General features: G+C 38.1%; 1 protein-coding gene across 1 annotated transcript in view; it reads right to left on the reverse strand.

Moving 5' to 3' along the window:
- Positions 1-17,741, reverse strand: part of PGPEP1L (pyroglutamyl-peptidase I like) — a 114,388-nt gene that overhangs the window by 52,728 nt on the left and 43,919 nt on the right. The window contains exons 3-4 of the mRNA XM_053717619.1: positions 6,348-6,400; positions 5,361-5,477 (exon numbers count right to left, since the gene is read on the reverse strand). Coding sequence (XP_053573594.1) covers positions 5,361-5,477; positions 6,348-6,400 — 170 coding nt within the window. The remainder of the gene's footprint in view (positions 1-5,360; positions 5,478-6,347; positions 6,401-17,741) is intronic.

The following is a 17,741-nucleotide window of genomic DNA, read 5'->3' on the forward strand; positions in this document are numbered from 1 at the left end:
AATGTCATGACAAACTTGTTAATGCAGAAAATATTTCCTTTAGTAAAGTACCATTACCTGTTGCAGTTCCATCAACATCTAATGTTCAGAGTGTTCCTGATAACATAAGAGATTTTGTTTCTGAATCCATTAAGAAGGCTATGTCTGTTATTCCTCCTTCTGGTAAACATAAAAAGTCTTTTAAAACTTCTCTTTATACAGATGAATTTTTAAATGAACATCATCATTCTGATTCTAATGATTCTTCTGATACAGAGGATTCTGTCTCAGAGGTTGATGCTGATAAATCGTCATATTTATTTAAAATTGAATTTATCCGTTCTTTACTTAAAGAAGTCCTAATTGCATTAGAAATTGAGGATTCTGGTCCTCTTGATTCTAAATCTAAACGTTTAGACAAGGTCTTTAGATCTCCTGTGGTTATTCCAGAAGTTTTTCCTGTTCCTGGTGCTATTTCTGAAGTAATTTCCAGAGAATGGAATAATTTGGGTAATTCATTTACTCCTTCTAAATGTTTTAAGCAATTATATCCTGTACCGTCCGACAGATTAGAGTTTTGGGACAAAATCCCTAAAGTTGATGGGGCTATTTCTACCCTTGCTAAACGTACTACTATTTCTACGGCAGATGGTACTTCCTTTAAGGATCCTTTAGATAGGAAAATTGAATCCTTTCTAAGAAAAGCTTATCTGTGTTCAGGTAATCTTCTTAGACCTGCTATATCATTGGCTGATGTTGCTGCAGCTTCAACTTTTTGGTTGGAAACTTTAGCGCAACAAGTAACAGATCATGATTCTCATAATATTATTATTCTTCTTCAACATGCTAATAATTTTATCTGTGATGCCATTTTTGATATTATCAGAGTTGATGTCAGGTTTATGTCTCTAGCTATTTTAGCTAGAAGAGCTTTATGGCTTAAAACTTGGAATGCTGATATGTCTTCTAAATCGACTCTACTTTCCCTTTCTTTCCAGGGTAATAAATTATTTGGTTCTCAGTTGGATTCTATTATCTCAACTGTTACTGGTGGGAAAGGAACTTTTTTACCACAGGATAAAAAATCTAAAGGTAAAAACAGGGCTAATAATCATTTTCGTTCTTTTCGTTTCAACAAAGAACAAAAGCCTGATCCTTCATCCTCAGGAGCAGTTTCAGTTTGGAAACCATCTCCAGTCTTGAATAAATCCAAGCCTTCTAGAAAAGCAAAGCCAGCTTCTAAATCCACATGAAGGTGCGGCCCTCATTCCAGCTCAGCTGGTAGGGGGCAGATTACGTTTTTTCAAAGAAATTTGGATCAATTCTGTTCACAATCTTTGGATTCAGAACATTGTTTCAGAAGGGTACAGAATTGGTTTCAAGATAAGACCTCCTGCAAAGAGATTTTTTCTTTCCCGTGTCCCAGTAAACCCAGTGAAAGCTCAAGCATTTCTGAAATGTGTTTAAGATCTAGAGTTGGCTGGAGTAATTATGCCAGTTCCAGTTCTGGAACAGGGGCTGGGGTTTTATTCGAATCTCTTCATTGTACCAAAGAAGGAGAATTCCTTCAGACCAGTTCTGGATCTAAAAATATTGAATCGTTATGTAAGGATACCAACATTCAAAATGGTAACTGTAAGGACTATCTTGCCTTTTGTTCAGCAAGGGCATTATATGTCTACAATAGATTTACAGGATGCATATCTGCATATTCCGATTCATCCAGATCACTATCAGTTCCTGAGATTCTCTTTCCTGGACAAGCATTACCAGTTTGTGGCTCTGCCGTTTGGCCTAGCTACAGCTCCAAGAATTTTTACAAAGGTTCTCGGTGCCCTTCTGTCTGTAATCAGAGAACAGGGTATTGTGGTATTTCCTTATTTGGACGATATCTTGGTACTTGCTCAGTCTTCACATTTAGCAGAATCTCATACGAATCGACTTGTGTTGTTTCTTCAAGATCATGGTTGGAGGATCAATTCACTAAAAAGTTCATTGATTCCTCAGACAAGGTAACCTTTTTGGGTTTCCAGATAGATTCAGTGTCCATGACTCTGTCTTTGACAGACAAGAGACGTCTAAAATTGATTTCAGCTTGTCGAAACCTTCAGTCACAATCATTCCCTTCGGTAGCCTTATGCATGGAAATTCTAGGTCTTATGACTGCTGCATCGGACGCGATCCCCTTTGCTCGTTTTCACATGCGACCTCTTCAGCTCTGTATGCTGAACCAATGGTGCAGGGATTACACAAAGATATCTCAATTAATATCTTTAAAACCGATTGTCCGACATTCTCTGACGTGGTGGACAGATCACCATCGTTTAATTCAGGGGGCTTCTTTTGTTCTTCCGACCTGGACTATAATCTCAACAGATGCAAGTCTTACAGGTTGGGGAGCTGTGTGGGGGTCTCTGACGGCACAAGGGGTTTGGGAATCTCAGGAGGTGAGATTACCAATCAATATTTTGGAACTCCGTGCAATTTTCAGAGCTCTTCAGTCTTGGCCTCTTCTGAAGAGAGAGTCGTTCATTTGTTTTCAGACAGACAATGTCACAACTGTGGCATACATCAATCATCAAGGAGGGACTCACAGTCCTCTGGCTATGAAAGAAGTATCTCGAATTCTGGTTTTGGCGGAATCCAGCTCCTGTCTAATCTCTGCGGTTCATATCCCAGGTATAAACAATTGGGAAGCGGATTATCTCAGTCGCCAAACGTTGCATCCGGGCGAATGGTCTCTTCACCCAGAGGTATTTCTTCAGATTGTTCAAATGTGGGAACTCCCAGAAATAGATATGATGGCTTCTCATCTAAACAAGAAACTTCCCAGGTATCTGTCCAGATCCCGGGATCCTCAGGCGGAGGCAGTGGATGCATTATCACTTCCTTGGAAGTATCATCCTGCCTATATCTTTCCGCCTCTAGTTCTTCTTCCAAGAGTAATCTCCAAGATTCTGAAGGAATGCTCGTTTGTTCTGCTGGTAGCTCCAGCATGGCCTCACAGGTTTTGGTATGCGGATCTTGTCCGGATGGCCTCTTGCCAGCCGTGGACTCTTCCGTTAAGACCAGACCTTCTGTCGCAAGGTCCTTTCTTCCATCAGGATCTCAAATCCTTAAATTTAAAGGTATGGAGATTGAACGCTTGATTCTTGGTCAAAGAGGTTTCTCTGACTCTGTGATTAATACTATGTTACAGGCTCGTAAATCTGTATCTTGAGAGATATATTATAGAGTCTGGAAGACTTATATTTCTTGGTGTCTTTCTCATCATTTTTCCTGGCATTCTTTTAGAATTCCGAGAATTTTACAGTTTCTTCAGGATGGTTTAGATAAAGGTTTGTCCGCAAGTTCCTTGAAAGGACAAATCTCTGCTCTTTCTGTTCTTTTTCACAGAAAGATTGCTAATCTTCCTGATATTCATTGTTTTGTACAAGCTTTGGTTCGTATAAAACCTGTCATTAAGTCTATTTCTCCTCCTTGGAGTTTGAATTTGGTTCTGAGGGCTCTTCAAGCTCCTCCTTTTGAACCCATGCATTCATTGGACATTAAATTACTTTCTTGGAAAGTTTTGTTCCTTTTGGCCATCTCTTCTGCCAGAAGAGTCTCTGAATTATCTGCTCTTTCTTGTAAGTCTCCTTTTCTGATTTTTCATCAGGATAAGGCGGTGTTGCGAACTTCTTTTGAATTTTTACCTAAAGTTGTGAATTCCAACAACATTAGTAAAGAAATTGTGGTTCCTTTATTATGTCCTAATCCTAAGAATTCTAAGGAGAAATCGTTGCATTCTTTGGATGTTGTTAGAGCCATTTCTTTGGCATCTTGGTTGAAATCCTTAATTCACCATGCTTATGTCGAGTCGGGTAAAACTCTGCCTCAAAGGATTACAGCTCATTCTACTAGGTCAGTTTCTACTTCCTGGGCGTTTAGGAATGAGGCTTCGGTTGATCAGATTTGCAAAGCAGCAACTTGGTCCTCTTTGCATACTTTTACTAAATTCTACCATTTTGATGTGTTTTCTTCTTCTGAAGCAGTTTTTGGTAGAAAAGTACTTCAGGCAGCGGTTTCAGTTTGAATCTTCTGCTTATGTTTTCATTAAACTTTATTCTGGGTGTGGATTATTTTCAGCAGGAATTGGCTGTCTTTATTTTATCCCTCCCTCTCTAGTGACTCTTGCGTGGAAAGATCCACATCTTGGGTAGTCATTATCCCATACGTCACTAGCTCATGGACTCTTGCTAATTACATGAAAGAAAACATAATTTATGTAAGAACTTACCTGATAAATTCATTTCTTTCATATTAGCAAGAGTCCATGAGGCCCACCCTTTTTGGTGGTTATGATTTTTTTGTATAAAGCACAACTATTCCAATTCCTTATTTTATATGCTTTCGCACTTTTTTTTATCACCCCACTTCTTGGCTATTCGTTAAACTGATTTGTGGGTGTGGTGAGGGGTGTATTTATAGGCATTTTGAGGTTTGGGAAACTTTGCCCCTCCTGGTAGGAATGTATATCCCATACGTCACTAGCTCATGGACTCTTGCTAATATGAAAGAAATGAATTTATCAGGTAAGTTCTTACATAAATTATGTTTTTTATCCCTCCCTCTCTAGTGACTCTTACGTGGAGTTCCACATCTTGGGTATTGATATCCTATACGTCACTAGCTCATGGACTCTTGCCAATTACAGGAAAGAAAACATAATTTATGTAAGAACTTACCTGATAAATTAATTTCTTTCATATTGGCAAGAGTCCATGAGGCCCACCCTTTTTATGGTAGTTATGATTTTTTTGTATAAAGCACAATTATTTCCAAATTCCTTTGTTGATGCTTTTTACTCCTTTCTTTATCACCCCACTACTTGGCTATTCGTTAAAACTGAATTGTGGGTGTGGTGAGGGGTGTATTTACAGGCATTTTGAGGTTTGGGAAACTTTGCCCCTCCTGGTAGGATTGTATATCCCATACGTCACTAGCTCATGGACTTACATAAATTATGTTTTTTTCTTTCATGATTCAGATAGAGCATTTAATTTGAACAACTTTCCAATTTACTTCTATTATTTAATTTATTTTGTTGCTGAACAGGATACCTAGGTAGCCGCAGTAGCTGCTGATTGGTGGCTGCACATATATGCCTCATTGTATTGGTTCACCCAATGTTTTACCTAGCACCCAGTAATGCATTGGTGCTTCTTTAACAAAGAATACCAAGCAAACAAAGCAAATTTGATAATAGAAATAAATTGGAAAGTTGTTTAAAATGGCATGATAGATCTGAATCATAAAATAAACATTTTCTGTGATTCAGATCATAACCAACAACAAAAGTGATCAACTTTATATATTACTTTATTTCTTTTAATACTAACTTGAGGCTTTAGTTCTGTCCATATATGTCTGACTTTCTTTTCAACCTCGCTATATTTCACTGGAAACTCCATGACCTTGAGTTCCACGTTTTTATCAAGACCAAGCTTTGAAAACTCCTACAAATAGGGAGGGATAGGAAATAGTTCTGGTTTGCAATCAGCACATGGTTTCTGAGTTTATATTTTTTGAACATCTCAGTTACAGCAATACAACATAATAAAGGATTAGAGCGCTCTCCATCCATGCAGAAAATCAGGGGCGAAACTACAGGGGGTGCAGAGGTCGCAAAAGCTTTTTTTTTTTCTAAAATAAAAACGTTAACCTGCCACTGCCTGCACTGATATCATGTGAGTGTGACATGATGCCTCACTAGTGTCTCTGACTACAGGGGTTAGTGTTTCTGTTTTACCCATTGGTGTTTATGTGTGTGTGTGTATGTGTGTATGTATGTATGTGACTGTGTGTGTATTTATGCATGCATTTGTGTGTGTATGTTTGTGAAACCAGCAAATTACAGACCTTGTTACTACAGTATGGGGGGAGGGGTAAACAGTGTCCAGTACCACTATATACAGTATGGGGGAGCTGGACTATGTCACAGACTACTGTGGTCACTTTATAAAGTACTGGGGCGGGTAGGGTCAGGCCAGCCATCTCACCGGCAGATTACAGACTGTGTCACTGACTCACTATATACAGTACTGGTGGGTTAAACAGTGTCACTATATACAGTAACAGGGGGTCAGACCATCTAACAGACTGTGGGCACAGGGTACCTCCTTTTGCAGACATGTAATCTGATTCACATTTTTTTCTGTGTTAAATGTTAAAAAAAAAAAGGATATGTATAAAATTCACTTTTTTGGGGTGGGGGGCTTCCTAGATTCTTGCACCTTGGCCCTGTGGTTTGTAGTTACGCCTCCACAGAAAATACAAATCATTGTGTATAACTTTTAAATTGTGTGCATTTGTAATATGTACCTTACCTTCACTGCTTCCCAGCTGGAGTTCACAATGTAGTTTCTATAAGGTCCAAAACCTTCCACAAAAAAAGAGAAATGTTCATAAATCTAAGTTTTCATCCAATTTAACATTACAATGTAATTGCACACTAGGTTACAGTGTCAGGACAACACAGAGTGCAGTTAATGCTGCAACCACTGCACAGTGCTAACCAGAAAAGGCAAAAAAAAAGGAAACATCCCACCCACATTGCAGGACTAGCCAACTTCACTATCATGGGACCTATTGGACAGCACCACTGTTTATTTGAGACATACCCAGGAAACAATTGTGGCTCCAGCAGAAATGCTTGTAAGAAATTACCTTTTAAGTTACATACAAGCATACCCATATACTTGAGAGAATTGTGCATGAGTTTTTCCAGTTAGAATCATAAACTGTACCTGACTCTTAGAAGGACCACTATACTGATTACCTGTGGGACTAGGCAGCATAGTGGTGGGGATGTAAATATTTAATTCACATACTAAACTGTTTTGTGTTCAGAAATGTGCCAGTCAAGTCTAGAGGTTTTGTGCAGTTTTAATTTGCACTATTGATGGCTCTTGGGACCTATAGGGTGGGAGTAAGGGGTGGATATTTTTACATTATCATTTTAATGGCATGTATGTGCCATTTTTGGAGTTTTCTAGGATCCTGTATCTTTATATTAGACACATTAATGTTTTTGTAGATGTATGTAGCAAAGATCTGGACTCACAGATACTTCTGCTTGCTTTGTTTTCTATCCCAGCTACAATTAAATACACTTTGCTACATTACCTTTTTCAGGCAATACATTGCTTCATAAAAAGAGTGCCCATCCAAATCATGCCTTTAAAGGCATAGCTAAGGGACAATTTGTTAGGGCTAGAAGAATCTGCAGTACTGAATCAGATTTTGTGAAAGAAAGTGCTAATATTTAAGCAAGACTCATTGCGAGGGGATATTGACCAAATATGGTGGAGAATGTGGCTAAAGAAGAAAAGAAGTTGGACAGGAAAGATAAACTGCAGCATAAGAGCAACAAAAACAAAGATAATAAAAGCATGTTGCTCATAACTCAATACTCCTCAGACCTACTATATTTGTAATATTTTGAAAAATAAGGATGATCTCTTGGCTAAACAAGAGGCATTCTGGATTTTTAAATTACGTACCCAGGTGCCTGATGGCTTCAATTCAGAGTTTGATATCATCAATCATTGGCGGTAGATCAATAATATACTATGATAGGTGGCTCTACATCTTCTATCTATAGCTGCTTTAAGAGAATTTACAATGATTATAATGCTTAATGGAAACACATTTATTTATCTATTTATCTACTAATTTTGTCCATATTTGTAACTTTGTATTTTGTATGTGGTCAATCTATATCTATATAAATGTCTTTCCCTTTTGCTTTTACCTTTTACACATCCTATAACCAGGCATATTGGTTACCCAGAGATTGCATATATATATATATTGGCACACTTTATTGAGTATTCTATTCTTATGGTCTGTACTAAAGTTTGATAACATGTGATAATTTATTTAACAGCTGAGTTTATGCAATGTGTAGATGAATATAAGTAGTCACAAGATTGTATAGCTACTATTTCGCTATATTTGTATATATATATATATATATATATATATATATATATATATATATGAGTCACAGTCAATAGAATAGGCACTCCATACAACAATAGCAGCCTCCAGGGTGCACTTTAGAGGAATATTCAAATAAGCAGTTAAGAAAAAAGGCACTCACTGAAAAAGTAAAACAACATTTAATGAATCACATTAAAAATGCATGACGTTTTCGGGAGCATTACGCCCTCTTTCTCAAATGCATGATACAGCTGTTGAAAAAATACTGCTTTTGTATTTTTTCAACAGTGTTAAGTTTTACTTTTTAATGTTAAGTTTTACTTTTTCAGTGAGTGCCTTTTTTCTTACCTGCTTATTTATATATATATATATATATATATATATATATATATATATATATATATATATATATATATATATATATATATATATATATATATATATATATATATATATATATAAGAGTCATTTGTATAGCTCAACCCCTTTATAGTATACATGTTAATGTTAAAGGGACACTGAACCCAAATTTTTTCTTTTGTGATTCAGATAGAGCATGGGATTTTAAGCAACTTTATAATTTACTCCTAATATCAAATTGTCTTCATTCTCTTGATATCTTTATTTGAAATGCAAGAATGTAAGTTTAGCTGCTGGACCATTTTTGGTGAACAACCTGGGTTGTTCTTGCTGATTGGTGAATAAATTCATCCACCAATAAAAAAGTGCTATCCAGAGTACTGAACCAAAAAAAAAAAGCTTAGATGCCTTCTTTTTCAAATAAACATAGCAAGAGAACGAAGAAAAATTGATAATAGGAGTAAATTAGAAAGTTGCTTAAATGAATCACGAAATACATTTTTTTGGGTTCAGTGTCACTTTAAGTATTATAAGTGTAGCAGGGGGTTAATATGGGAGTGTTTTTACTCTTTGTATCTGTAATGGATACCGGGCTGCAGGGGTTAAATCTCTACCCCCTGCTACCTACCCCCCCCCTTTTGTTTCTCCCTGGAATCAAGCGATTGGGAGCATTCACGATTTCCCAGACCTTTCCTTTGTGGTATTTTTGTGTTTGAACCTCATCCTGGAAGAGCTGGTACCTGACTGACACATCCCTCGCCGGCCGGCCGGACCCCTGGAACTACCGGTCGGCCGCTCCAGTGGCCCCTTGACCCAGAGCTCCAATCTTCTGGGGATTGGTACTCCTTAGAGGGGGCAGGATGTGAACCAATTGCCGGAAGCGAGCTCCCTTGGGAACCAGGGGTTCCGGGACCTATTGCACCTGAGACCCCTTCGGCTGGCCGGATTCATGGAACTGCTGGCCAGCCACAGCATCACGGTTTCCCCTTTGTCCGTTAACCCAGATTGCTCCAGCGGCCCCTTGTCACAGAGCTCCGCTCTTTGGGGGATTGATACCCCTTGGGGAGGGCTAGAGGTGGGTTAATTATCAGAGGGAAGCTCCCTTTGGAATCGGGGGTTCCGGACCCTCCTTCAAACACTTATTTCCCAGTTGCCTTCCCGGTGTACATTTGGTCGCCCCTAACTCCGACCCCCAGCCATGGATCAAGGCACTTTTTGGATTGTAGTAGCTGGGGACCAAGGGCTTTCTAGCGACACACTGGAAGTGCCATGACTCCCCCAGGATCACCCTGAACGGACCATCACTATACCACTGGGCACTGAGGGACATTGGACTCTTTGGAGGCGCCAGCCTGTATGGAGTGGCAGGAATGGCGGGAGATTTGGGGGACTGATAAGGCTCTTATCAAGATGAGTTTCTGTATAAATGTGTGTTTTCCAATAAAGGTTACTTTGTGTTTTCACCTGAATGCTAGTCTGTCTAGTTATTCGGGTGTCATATAAAAGAGAAAAAAAGAAAAAGGCGCACAGGGCCGACTCAAGTGAAATATTTTATTAACAGTGAAGTACACACATAAAAACTAACACTTACAAGATTCGTAAGTGCTAAAAAGCACATCAGTTGAGCACTGTGTAGGTACAGCTGCTGCTCCTCCACACCAGGTTCAAGATGGAAATTTTCAGGCACGGTATCCGGAACCCCTGCTCTGATAACCGTGGATAGGATTCTAAGGCAGCTGGCCAAACGCTTGCTCTTTAATAGCCTAACGCGTTTCCCCCGATCAGCGGCCGGGCTTCTTCATGAGGCAGTAAATGACGTATGTGTTTGGAATTGCGCCTTTGTTATTTAAAGGAGAGACAGCCAATTATCATAAAGAGGTGTGTTACTTGGCCAATCCTGTTCATAGGTGTGTCTCATATCGCTCCACATACACAGACTTTTAGTTCGCTGCAGTGTAAATGATGTCTTGTCGAACATTTTTACATCAAATTGCTAGATACCACATAATATATACATACAGAAGAAATACTTATAAAACTGGTTAAAAGAGTTATATAAAAAAAGAGTATACATAGTTATTCTTTAAGATTTGACCGCTACTATATACAATAACGTTTTATACCCAAAGTATGATCGCATAAGGCGCGGTCAGTGTTAAAACTTTATTTACATGAAGTAATTGTCCCCATACTATTCATTTTCCCTGGAGCTGTCTATCAGGGTTTTCACTGTACTATTATAAGATTACTACAGAAGTTTAGTACTGTGTTCTACGTATTACGTACTGTGTGCTAGCTGTATCATTGGATAGAACAGAACAGTGTATTACAATAATGGTGATAACAAGTAATAAAAACAGTTTACTGTGTCATAAAATGGTTTTGTGTTTAGTATTATGTCGGGACTGTAATTGCTATGTTAACCTAAAATATTTTTATTTTTATTTCTAAAACCAAAAAATGCAATAAGAGATTAATGAATTATCTAAAAATGTATATTTAAAAATTGTATTAAAAAAGGAATTTTAAATATATATAAAGGAAAATTATTGTAGCTACATAAATGCCGCTATGTCAATGTCTATATTGAGACCTAGTGGTTGCAGGGTTTTTAATTTATAAATCCACTTAGTTTCTAATTTTCTAAGTGCTAATAGCCTATTTGGTCTGGATGGGGGGATCTGATCTATAATTTCGATTTTAAGGGAACTGGGGTTGTTACCATGATGTTCTAAAAAATGCTTTGGTACACTATGTTTTACCAATTTTTCTTTTATATTATAAACATGTTCATTTAGCCTTCGTCTGGCTTTCCTTTTTGTGCGCCCCACATATAAGAGGCCACACCCACATTCCAATAAATATACAATATGTGTTGAATCACAATTACTTCTAAACGTGATATTATGTGTTTCAGTTGATTCACTGTTATGAAATGTGGGTGCCTTATTTATATGTTTGCACATATTACACCTAGATTTGCCACATTTCATCGTCCCTTTCCAATCCTTAAGCCAATTGGTTCCCTCACTAGTTTTATTTATTTCTGTTTTTGTTTCTATTTTAATTTTACTAGGTGCTAGTAGATTTCTTAGACTTTTTCCTTTTCTATATGTAATAGTAGGTTTTACCTCTAAGTGTGGTCCTAAAACAGGATCTGATCTTAAAATAGGCCAATGTTTTTTAAGGATGCCTTCCAGTTTTTTAGAGCCCTCGTTAAAGGTTGTTATAAATCTAATAGGGTTTTGTTTTCCAGATTTTGATTTGATCAATTCTTTATGTATATTAGTCCCTATATTGTCTTGGCTATTGTCTTTTTCTTCTTTTTTCAGGGTATGGTTCCTATTTTTAAGGGTTGCTTTTTGTCTAGCCTGTTTAATAGTTTCTTGGGTATACCCTTTCTCCAGGAATTTCTTTTCCAAGATATCAGCCTCCGTTTCATAGTCTATTGTGTGTGTGCAATTTCTTTTTAACCTTAAAAATTGGCTGTACGGAACATTGTCTAGCCAACTCTTTTTGTGGGCACTATTGGCTTGTATAAAGCTGTTTCTATCGGTAAGTTTGCGAAAAAATTTTACCGCTATTTTATCATGACTATCTTTATAAAGGATTAGATCTAGAAATTCTATTTTTTCTTTTGAACATGAATAAGTAAAAGATAAATTAAAATTATTGTCATTTATAAAAACCATAAAATTATCTATGTTCTCTTTACTTCCTTTCCATAAAATAATAATATCGTCGATATATCTAGCATAAATTAAAATATTCTCTTTAAAAGGATTGTTTTTCCAAATGTGTTTGGTCTCAAAAGCATTAACATAAATATTTGCGTACGATGGGGCAAAAGTAGTCCCCATCGCAGTCCCCCTTGTTTGTACATAAAATTTGTTTTGAAATAGAAAGTAATTATGATGTAAAATAAATTTTATACTGTTGATTAAAAATTGTATATGGTTTTCTGGGATAGACCAATTGGACAGTTCGATTTGTATATTCTCTATACCATCATCATGAGGAATACAGGTGTATAGGGAAGCGACGTCGCAAGTAAGCCACATCATGTCTTCTTCCCAAGTAATGCCTTCAAATCTATTTATTACCTCGCTAGTATCCTTAAGGTATGCCTTAGTCGATTTTACTATTGGCTGTAAGTAGAAGTCTACATACTTAGATAAGTTATCTGTAATAGACCCAATTCCCGATATTATCGGTCTACCCGGAGGGTTGAGGGGATCTTTGTGTATTTTGGGTAAGTGATATATATAAGGTGTATTTGGTTGTGTAGTATGGATGTATTTATATTCATCCTCATTTAAAATACCAGCACTTTTAGCTGTGTTGAGCATCTTATTTAATTCCTTATTATATGTATCAGTTGGATCTTTCGGAAGAATTTTATAGGTTGTACTATCATTTAATAGCCTGTATGCTTCTTTGAGATATTCTTCTCTTTTTTGTATCACTATACCCCCGCCTTTGTCGGCGGGGCGTATCGTGATATTGTCATTATTCATTAATTTTTTCATGGACTTTCTTTCTAATATGGTCAAATTATCATTGTGTTTTGTTAAGAAATTGTTTTCTTTCTCAAACTCTATCTCTATGTCTTTAGTAACTAGTTTATTAAACATTGATATTTGTTCACCTTGAAAACCCACGGGATTAAATGTGGATTTTACCTTGAAGTTAGAGTGTTGTATTTCTGGTTCCATCCAATGTTGAGAGATATCTAATGTATCTATATATTCATCCAAATTATCTTCCCTTATATTACAATGGTCTTCTGAAACTGTTTTTTCTTTCATTTCTAATTCTTTTAAAATACCTAGTACCCCAAGATCTGTAGACTCAAAGTAGGGTTGGTTGTAGATACCTCTATTTACAGGGTTCTTGAGAAAATATCTCTTTAGTGTTAGTTTTCTAACATATTTATGTATATCTATAAACATTTCAAATTTACTTGGTTTAGATTTTGGTGCAAAATTAAGACCTTTTTGTAAAAGTTTAATGTCATTGTTATCCAAATCTATTTTAGCAAGGTTAAAAATTTCTTTTTTCGCCTTATTTAGTCTCTCTTTGTTCTCCCTGTTTGCCTGTATAAGTTTTTTGGGTGAGTTCTGCTAAAATCACTTTTCCCACTACATAGCGCCAGGTTCCAGGTATCGGGAAGATCCCTTGGTGGAGCTACCCAGTCGGGGTAGCAGGGAATCAATCACAGTATCTAACCAATCACTGTGAAGGGTTGTATTTTTAAACTGGCACTAATCATTGCTCAGGAGGTCTATGATTATTGTACCTGCCTGTACCTGTGCTGGGATGATTTTTATATTCACTGAATAATAATACATAGAACAGCTCCTGGAATCAAAAGTATCCCAGATTCCAGTATTCCAGGTCTTAGGACTAAGATCTAAGACGTTAAACAAATTTCTAGTGCCAACAAAGTCAAAATTGAGTCACTTTTGAATGTCATGAAATAAATCACTCTAAATGCATTTCTGGATTCTACAGACCTCAAGTAGCCTACTTCCAAAAACCAGCACCAGACAATCATCTGCAAATTGCAACTGGAATGTAGCATAATAATAAAAAAAGAAAGTAGTTCCCAAGTGAAAACGGTGTAGACGCTAGTTTTACTATGACAAAGAAACAAATACAATAAATTGTAAACATTTATTTTTTCAATGATTCACAATATCAAAATCAAAATTAAATCTGTGTTCCAAAACATCTCATACTGGTTCAGTTGCTTCAGTCTAGCCCTACCTCTAGACACATTTTTAGCTATTCAATAATTGTAGATTTAAAATAATTTACTATAGCTGTGAGGTTCATGACCACCTGTGCATACTTCTCTAGGTGTCATACCTTATAATGATAATTTATAGGGTGTACAGGAAATATACAACAAACATACACAGAAGGACAATTTCCAGACATTAGAAAACATCTATACAAGCCCTTACATGAGAATCCAGCGATTTCTGAACTTCCATATCTCATCTCATCTAGGGAACACTAAATTACATATTGTTCTTTGCCTTTTTTAAGCAAACTGGCAACTCTTTGATGCTAGATTTCATAATTTATTGTCTGACAGAAGGGTAGGAAAATAGTCCTGTAAAATTCAGCAAATATTTGCATATTGATAATTAAAGAGGTCAGCTTTTGGAATTCTTACATGTCAGTTACCTGTAGGGAATTGTTTTTTATTAGTTTAAAGGACCATTACATACAGTGGAGTTGAATAATCAAATAATGCATAAAAAAGACAATGGGAAAACACTTAAGCCCAAATATTCAAAGCATCAAGAGACCGATGAGATACTCGCTTTCTGGCCTCGCACTCTGTCGGTCTGTCAATATATTCTAAAAAAGGGGGCTGCACCGCAAAGTGCCGATGAGTGGCAATGTGTCTCCCATAGGAAGTAATGGGGATTGTTGCTTTAGCAAAAGTCTGCTGACATTGCCACTCTTCTGCATTATCAGCAAGGGAGGGGGGGGCATATTTGAAGTGTTCCTAAACAGCACAGACAGTGGGGCCTATTTATTAATGTGCGAGCGGACATGATACGATGTAGTGTACCATGTCCGCCGCACACTGATAAATGCAGACAGCATACGCTGTCAGTATTTATTCTTGTGAACTGCTTGTGCAATGCTGCCCCCTGCAGAATCGTGGCCAATCGGCCGCCAGCAGGGGGTGTCAAATAACCTGATCAGATTCGATCAGGTTGATTTCTGTCCGCGGCCTCAGAGCAGGCAGACAAGTTATGGAGCAGCGGTCTTTAGAAGGCTCACCGGAAACAAGGGGCATCAAGCTCCATACGGAGCTTGATAAGTCGGCCCCAGTGTGTTCATTGAACAAAAAATGGTTTCAGTGTAGGAAAACTTTAAATAATACATACGTAGCCTTACTGTTACTAAACCTACACTACCTGCCTCACACTGGAAAATCTTGCCCCTGAAAAGGTGGACAGACAAATATGGCTGAAACCCTATACCTAACCTGCAGAGATGCCCTTAGAATATATCGCACTGCTGGCGATGTATCCAAAGTACAATGCAAGTTACTCCCCTGGAAAGCCCAGATTGTCTACATCTACGTCATGTCTTCGCTATACTTGACTAATAAAGACAAAAAAACCATCCTTATTATAACTATAGGTGCTAAGTCGATTTATATAAAATGTTTAAATCATATGCATTTTCCTGTATGCATATTAATTTTAGTATTATATAGACTTTAAACATAGACTTTAATCTATATAATACTTAAAAGGATACAAGACCCATTTTTTTTTCTTTTATGTTTTGGATAGAGCATGCAGTTTTAAGTAACTTTCTAATTTACTCCTACTATCAATTTTTCTTCATTCTCTTGGTATCTTTATTTGAAAAAGCAGGTATGAAAGCTTAGGAGCTGGCCCATTTTTGGTAACAAACCCTGGATAGCGCTTGCTGATTGGTGGCTACATTTAGCCACCAATCAGCAAGCGCTACCAAGGTGCTGAACCTAGAATGGGCTGGTTACTACACTTTCAATCCTGCTTTTCAAATAAAGATACCAAGAGAATGAAGAAAAATTGATAGTAGGAGTAAATAAGAATGTTCCTTAAAATTGCATGCTCTATCTGAATCACAAAATAAATAATTTGGGTTTAGTGTTCCTTTAAATGAAAATGCATAATACAGGAAAGTGCATGCAATTAAAACATTGTATAAACATATACTGCTACCCTAAACTATTAGTCCCTTACGCTCCCTCACCCCCTACACTATTGTCAGGGTTACTCACCCTTCATTGTTTCAATTGGAGTGCAGGCCTCTTTCTGGTTTCTCTTGCAGTGTTTCTGACTATGTGTGTTCCTCTCACACACGTCCTCTTATAGACAAACTTGTTAACATCATCACTCTACAACTACTGCCAACTTCTAGCAACTTCCTGTCTCTCAGTGATGATGTAACGGCAGTTTACTATATAAACATCACCCAGTCCACTTTGTCTCCGCTCTTGCGTGAGACCAGATCTACCAAGTGATCTCCTGTATCTTGTTCCTGTTCTCTGTGCTGACTCTTTGGCATTAGTTCCCTGGCTTAGTACTGACTTCGTCATGGATATCCCAATTGCTGTTTATCGTTATTTTAAATAAACTTTATTTCTTTTCTAAGCTGCACTTTCGTTTCTGTTTTTTTGGTTCCCTTACATACGCAAGGGCCATGAATCCTAAAGCTGCAGGTATTCCTACACTTCCTACGTTGGTCTCTAGGCTGGATCAACAAGATCCCCATATGGATCAGTTCGCTCTGGTACTGCAGACCCTCCTAGCACGCCGAGTATGCCATTGAATTTCGTACCCTGGTGGCAGAGGTTGGTTGAAATAACTAGGTTTTGGTGGCCGCTTTCTCGTATGGCCTTTCCGATACCCTAAAAGATGAGGTTGCGGCCAGAGACCTGCCTAGTGAGCTTGAAGTTCTCATATCTTTCCTGATCTTGATCTATACCAGGCTCAGGGAGAGACCATCCTGCGGAGGCCTACCAGACTGGCTCCCTCATTTTCTTTCCCACCCATACCTCCCACGCCTCCTGAGAATGGTGTGTCAGGCAGTGAACCCATGAAGTTGGGGTTCACTCACCTCTCTGAAGCCAAGCGGGTCTTTAGGAGGAAGGAGGACCTATGCCTTTAATGTGGTCTCAGTGGTCATCTCTTAAAAATATGTCCAACACATTCAGGAAATGCTCGTACCTAAGGTCCTGTCGGGGGCAGACCTTGGGTGGACTTTCCTTGTCCCCGGTTCTCCTATTAGTTATGGTTGTCCTCTCCTGGGCCGATTCCTCTGCTGTCACTCAGGCCCTAATAGATTCCGGTGCCGCTGGCTAATTCATTGACAGCACGTTTGCCTCTGAAAATGCCATTCCTCTGTTGCCTTGAACCACTCCGTTGGCCATTGAGGCTATTGATGGGAGACCTCTAGAGCCTTCACATATTACCCACAAAACAATTCCGGTCGATCTGGCTGTAGGGGCTCTACACAGGGAGTTGGTTAGTTTCCAGATTATTTCCCTGTGCACAGTATCCAGTTGCATTCGTAGGCCGGTTAAGCGACTTTGTGCCCCCTCAGTCTCTTTGTTACCTACTGAATATCTGGAGTTCCAGGATGTCTTCGATAAGGTACGTGCTGGTATCCTTCCGCCACATTGTTGCTACGATTGTGCTATCGAATTGCAGATGGATGCAATCCCTCCTTGTGTCAGGGTCTACCCTCTCTCTGTTGCAGAGAATAAGGCCATGGAGGAGTACGTTGCAGATGCTCTTTACTGGGGGTTCATTCGCAAGTCCACTTTTCCAGCAGGTGCTGGTTTTTTCTTTGTAAAGAAAAAGGGTGGCAAGTTGAGACCTTGTATTACAGGG

Source organism: Bombina bombina, chromosome 6 (genome assembly GCF_027579735.1).
Source record: "Bombina bombina isolate aBomBom1 chromosome 6, aBomBom1.pri, whole genome shotgun sequence".
Taxonomy (NCBI): Eukaryota; Metazoa; Chordata; class Amphibia; order Anura; family Bombinatoridae; genus Bombina; species Bombina bombina.